This window comes from Cynara cardunculus, unplaced genomic scaffold (assembly GCF_001531365.2).
Source record: "Cynara cardunculus var. scolymus isolate 2C unplaced genomic scaffold, CcrdV1 Un_Scaffold_509, whole genome shotgun sequence".
Lineage (NCBI taxonomy): Eukaryota > Viridiplantae > Streptophyta > Magnoliopsida > Asterales > Asteraceae > Cynara > Cynara cardunculus.
Window position 1 is genome coordinate 229,822 of NW_020200583.1, and position 6,618 is coordinate 236,439.

At 34.6% G+C, this 6,618-nt stretch overlaps 1 protein-coding gene across 1 annotated transcript; it reads right to left on the bottom strand.

Moving 5' to 3' along the window:
- Window positions 1-70: 70 nt before the first annotated feature.
- On the bottom strand, window positions 71-3,378 carry LOC112501751 (uncharacterized membrane protein At4g09580-like). Its single transcript, XM_025105467.1, has 3 exons — window positions 2,842-3,378; window positions 1,456-1,726; window positions 71-547 (listed from the first exon to the last, which is right to left on the bottom strand). Exons 1-3 carry the CDS (start codon window positions 3,099-3,101, stop codon window positions 257-259), a joined length of 822 nt encoding a protein of 273 aa, XP_024961235.1. The 5' UTR covers window positions 3,102-3,378; the 3' UTR covers window positions 71-256.
- Between the last annotated feature and the right edge of the window lie 3,240 nt (window positions 3,379-6,618).

Below are 6,618 nucleotides of genomic sequence, written 5' to 3' on the forward strand. Positions count from 1 at the left end.
AATTATTAATGAGTTATTAATGAGTTAGAATCCGAGTTCTATCAACCATCAACACCAAAAGACATAATAATAATCACGAAAAATCACCAAAACTCTCTCACAAGACCTAATACGAAAGCTCTGATATGTGTTCTATTAAGAGGCAAACCCATGATCTGTATAGTACATCATTGTAGAATAGAAGGAAACAAGATCAAATCAAATATAATCAAATCAAATCAAATCATGCCTAAATCACATGTCAAATAACAGCCATCTAACAATATTCATTATGAATAAGTGAACACACGGGCACGCAACTAGGTGAGTGATAAATGGGCATTGTAATCTCAAATACAAGGAAACAAACGAAAGAAAGTTTAAGAACGATTAATACCTTGACGGTGACATAAGCAGCGGGAATGATCCCAAGGGAAGTTGCCAGTAGAAATATATGATAAGGCACATCGACTATTGGCGAAGCAACATTAATAAATGTATTAGGCAGAGTCGGGGTCAACCTTAAGAAAAGCATGTAGTTCAGCAGCCCATCTCGCCTTTTAGCCACCTAATTAAACAACAATAAAAATTAATCGATGGCTTCATCACATATGTTATAATATATGAAATCCCTTTGAATCTCTCTTTAAAAGAGCCCTTACAGAGAGAGGAGAGACTCCTACATACAAACAGGTTTGAATCATAGCATCAGATATGCTATAATATATACAGAACCCTTTAAATCTCCCTTTAAAAACCCTTATAGAGAGAAGAGGATCCAATACATACATACATACATATATATATGAGTCTCATTTTCTTGGAAACCACCTGATTAGTACAAACCAATCTCAACCGTCCATCTAGTCTAATGAATATATGGTTCCATAATATATTTCCATTGTTTCCTAATCTAAAATGTTGATGATAATAAAATGAACTTTGATCATTTTCCTTAAATATCTTGGTCATAATAATGAATCGTCATCATTTCCATGAATATCTCAATTGATTGGTTTGTATTAGTTAGTTGGTTTGCAAAACCCATGTGTATATACATATATAGCGGCAAGTTCAAACGAGAACGCTAACTATTTAAGAAAATAAGAAAATGATCGTTAATGTACAAAATCATATATGATTCACGTAACAAATCATACATATGACCCAGGCGACTTTGCCTTGCGAAGCGGCCTCAAAAGTCGCCCGCTTCCATTTAATGTAAAACCACATGTGATGTTGTACATTAACGACCTTTTTCTTGTTTTCTTAAATAGTTAGCGTTCTCATTTGAACCTTCATCTCTCTCTCTCTCTCTCTCTCTATATATATATATATATATATATATATATATGTGTGTGTGTGTGTGTGTGTGTATATATATACAGGTTTGATGATCTGTGTCTAGCTGATGTGGGACTCCACCACATAAAAGGTTTTTGACTTTCAAGGATGGATAGAGCATTTGAACCTCACCTGATCTTGGAAGAACACCAATTTATCAGGCCACAGAGACAAGATAAGGGGTCGGCCTATCAATTTCGATAGAAAGTAGCAAGAAGATGCACCAGCGGTAGCAGCAAACACAACGAGAGCTACGCCTTTTAAGACCCCGAAAAGGGAACCAGCAAGCAGCGACATGAAAACAGTCCCCGGAATCATAAAAGTTTGCATAAAGATATAGACAGTGCAATAGCCAACCAGAACCTGGATCGTGTAGTCACTTGTATAGCTCTCGAGATGATCTCTGGGGAAAAGATATCAATACACTTCAAAAATCGTATAAAATCCAAAACTTCACAGGAGTAAGAAATAAAAACTGAAGATTTTGGTCTGAAATTTTCTGAAAATTAGAAGCATTTGCTTCTAGACCTCAAATTCCATCCAAAAATGTGATTTAAATGTTGCAAACGTTAATTGGAGGAAAGTTTAGTTGCAAACATGTTTTCCGTCGTGACCAAGGGAGCATGGCATGAGTCCCCATTTGTTCTCATACATCATGAATAATGAACGTGAATTTTTTACACCATTAATGATGAATGATCGCCAATCGTGAATGTCAGGACACATGGCACGCTTTCCTTTGTCCCTCATATCATAACGGAACTTGCCCCACTGTTATATATTATATACGGTATATACAAGAATCATAACCATAAAAAACTAAAAATTATTGGATGAAAAACTCTTAAAAGACAATCAACCAGATGCTATCACTATGTTTGTTAATAAAACAAGATTTTGCCCATTAATGAATGCTAACTTTGTTCTTGCCTTCTTGGAGTGTATTTTTTCCTTGTCTGTAACAGGGATTTTTTTTCTATTAACCTGAATATCCAACTTGCTATGCGAGCTGCTAATCCCAAGACGACCACCTGCTTTGCAGATAGCTCGGAGTCACCACATTTGAACCTCCATGGCCACAAGGGGATTTTTATTCCTTCTTGGATTTAAACTGGGACCTCCGGGTACTTTTGACCTTTGGAGCCAAGCTCAAACCAATCCCGCACCACCTTGTGGTTTGTAACAGGGATTTTACCAATCAATAAAAAGACTCAAAACATTAATACACTAACACCTAAAACAGAATAAAACCAAAAAAACAGCATCCAAAACTTTAGGAATTTTTTAATAAATAAATTATGCTACAAAAACAAAAAGACAGAAACAGTAAAAAAAAAAACGAACATCTCAAATCATATCAATATCATGTAGATTTAAAATTTCAATGGCAGATTAAAGAAAATAATTTAAAAATCCAATCTTGTATAAGTGAAAAAACCCCAATTTAGAACACAAAAATCGATCCAATTTGTTATAAATAACGATCCATAAAAAGGGATAACATGAGAAATTAAATACCTGAGAATATGAAGATCTTCTAGGGTTCTTGGAAGCTTAAGAAAGCTGTAATCGGAATCCGGCAAGGTGAGGTAAATTCCGAGGAGACTAACGGCGAAACCCAAAACAACACCAGATGCACCCGCCATCTCCCAAAACGTTAATGGAAATTTTGACGACAGTGCCAATGATTTCACCTTTCTTTCACCATTATTATCATCGTTTCCCATTGAAGATGAGAACGAAGACAACGACCTTGTTTCAATCTGTTCTTGTTCCATCAAACCAAAAACCTTCTTGCTTTCCTTCCGCTTCAATAGAAACTTGTGGATTCGATTAATAAGGAGTTTAACTCTGCATTCAAAGCAAGAAATTGGGGAAGGAAAAAAAACCCTAATACGTTTCGTGTTGGATTAGCTTTTGAGGCACTTTTCTTGATCATTATATGGTAATCATAAATTGGGGATTTCCCAATTTGTTGGTGTTTATCTCCGCTTGGTGATATTATGATTGAAATGTGGGAATATTCGATGCAAATGATTAGGGTTTGAGTTTGACATTGGGCGATTTGTGCGTAGAGTATATCCATGTGCCTCCATTTCCATATTCTCATTCTAAAAAGTCCATTTCTTTTTAATTAATTACTTTTATCAAGAGTCGAGGTCTCAGAATTGTTATGAGATGAATCTTGTTTGACAAAAAAAATCTGTTTTTTAATAGTTTTAAAACCTCTAAATTATTTTGTGTATTGAGTCTTTTTTAACCATTAAACGCTCTAATTTAATTGTAAACAATTATATTTCATTTTGCACTATATCATAAGAGCTTCTTAATCATTCTGACTACTTAATAATTCTGAATCAAATTATTCAACAACTGCCAAACAATCCCTAATTATATTATATTGAAAATTATTAAAATAAATAATGGAGTTGACTATAAATTTGGTTCATGTAGTTTTTAGAAAACATTTATTGCTTCTACACGTTAAAAATTACAAGATGATCATCATATTTTGTAAAACATCTAGATTGGTTCCTCTTCTATAATTAGGATTCTACGTAGGATGGGTTGAAGACATTTTTTTAGGGCAAAATTTTATTAAACCAAACCCTACAAAGAGATCTGCGAGTAGGGCTGTAAACGAACTGAACGAACACGAACGGAGGTTTGTTCATGTTCGTTCGTTTAACTTAACTGAACAAACGAATGAACACGAACAGTAAACGAACGAAAATCTTTGTGTTCGTGTTTGTTCGTTTAGAAATTAGATGTGTTCGTGTTCGTTTATGTTCGTTCGTTAATATGCTAAACGAACGTAAATAAACGAACATAAACGAATATAAACGAACATAAATAAATATTATTTGAATTCAAAGTAAATAAATAAAATATTATATATTTAAATTTGATATATAAACGAACATAAACGAATATAAACGAACATAAATAAATATTATTTGAATTCAAAGTAAATAAATAAAATATTATATATTTAAATTTGATATATAAACGAACATAAACGAATATAAACGAACATAAATAAATATTATTTGAATTCAAAGTAAATAAATAAAATATTATATATTTAAATTTGATATATAAACGAACATAAACGAATGAAATATAAACGAATGGTAAATGAACGAACGTTCACGAACATAAATGAACGAACGAGACTTTTGTTCATGTTCATTTGTTTAACTAAACGAACAAAAAAAAATTGTTCATGTTCGTTCATTTATTAAATAAACGAACTTCCTGCCGAACAGTTCATGAACGGTTCGCTGAATGTTCAGTTCGTTTACAGCCATATCTGCGAGAGACGGGAAACAATCCAAAACCTCATAAATAAACAAACAACCACCAAAACAAAAACAAAAATAACAAAGGGACAGACAAATCTCAAGAAAAAGCAAAAGAAGGGGACTTAAACCAAGCTGTTTTAGAGATAGACCGGTCTTTGAGCTTGGTAGCAATCCAATCAAACGATTTAAACTGGATGTCGCCGAAAAGGTCAACGTGAGAATTAAGCCCCTTAAAAATATAAGCATTCTTGAGTTTCAAAATAAAATAAGCAGCAACCCAAATAACTGCTTGCCACACATTTTTCAACGACCCCGCTATTTGCCTCCCACCATCGAAAGTCAAAAACTCAGAGACAGAATAGGGTATGATGAAGTTGATATTCCACCATTTAAAGATGCAATTCCAAGGCCACGAGGAGACCTTACAACCGAGTAAACATTGATCCAATGATCCAATACGATCTCTATAAAACGGTCAAAACACTGAATCAATATCGGTTCCTCTTCTATTGAGCTTTTGAAGAACCGGTAATTTGTTACGCAGAGCCCTCCAAATAGAGACGTTCACTTTCGTAGGAACTAACTTGTTCCATTACATGGCTTTATCATCGGGACAAGATTGCATAAAGTAACCATCTGTTATATGCCGAAGAGACGAAGTAGTGAAAGATCCTTCCAAAGTAAGGAACCAACGAGCGGAATACCTACCAGTGACCTTAGGAGAAACATTCTGCAACAAAGAAATTAACTCAGAAAAAAAAAACGCTTGAAGCCCTCCCCCGAGGAGGACGAACCTAATTCCAATTCCACATCCACATCCACATCCACAACCCCTCAATCCAGGTGCCGTGATCTCCAACTTTGACTTCAAGGTTGCATTCCAAAGAAACAAGCTAAGGAAACTGTCACGTAATTTGAAATTACCCATCCATTTGTCAACCCAAAAAAACGTATCTTTCCATCCCCGATAAAATTTTCAAAAGAAGAACGGAAATTTACCCTAAACCGATCTAAATCACTCCTGCTTTTAAGATTCCACCCCAAGTCAAACCAACTTTCCTAAGCCTAGCTCCAGAAAGATTAAAACCACCTTCCCTCCCGTATAAACATTTAATTACCCAACCCCAAAAATAATTTTCTTCCCTGAAAAAACGCCACCACCATTTAGTTAAAAGGCTCATATGGGCCTTGAGACTACCGATATTAAGCCCTCCCCTCTCGAAGTCTTTAAGAACGTTAATCCATTTTATCCAAGCCATTTTAGAAGCTAACCCATCCCCCCCCCCCCCCCAAAAAAAAAAAACTTCCTCACTCTTTCAAGCAGATTCAACATAGGGAAGTATGGATCGGGTAACTTTCCTTACCTAATGTACATGGCAAGGGTTGAAAATCTTACCCGGTAAGAGCGATGATAGAGATAGAGAGTCTTACCCGATAAGCGACGGTGTAGACTCTTATCCAGGTAAGCGTTTACTTGGTAAATTGTTGCATACGATACCATTTTAGTATACTATAATCTTATCTGATAAAATAAATTATAGTGTTGGGTAAACGGTCCCTGAATCTAGTTGATAAATCACTAACTTTAACTTATAGGATTCCTGAAATTGATTCTTTTCTTCTTCTTGCTCTTCACTGATAAGCTTATATTTAAACATGTTTTTATAATGAATCTAGTACATATTGTAATGTTTATATAGCTTATAGAACCCCTTTAATTTAATTATTGATTGGTCTTTGATAGGTGCAAAAAGGATGAATTTTAATACAAACAGAGCATATATTTCGAAACTGTTACAAGGTCAGGCATAGTTTTCTGAAGGAATATGAGGCTGAGCATATTTATGAAATGGGTTTCTGGAAAAAATTTGACGGATGCCGAGTCCACCAAATAATAAGTTCCAACTACAAGCTAATTTACAACCAAAATTGTAATAGCGGTAAGTCGGGTCGTATCCACAGAGACTCAGTTTTAACTTGTTATAGCCAC

Coding starts and splice junctions, on each gene's coding strand:
- LOC112501751 (XM_025105467.1), bottom strand. CDS start 3,101: ATGGAACAAGAACAGATTGAAACAAGGTCGTTGTCTTCGTTCTCATCT. Junction 1,727..2,841: donor GAAGATCTTCATATTCTCAG/GTATTTAATTTC, acceptor TCTTTTCCCCAG/AGATCATCTCGAGAGCTATA. Junction 548..1,455: donor TGGTGTTCTTCCAAGATCAG/GTGAGGTTCAAA, acceptor TTGTTTAATTAG/GTGGCTAAAAGGCGAGATGG.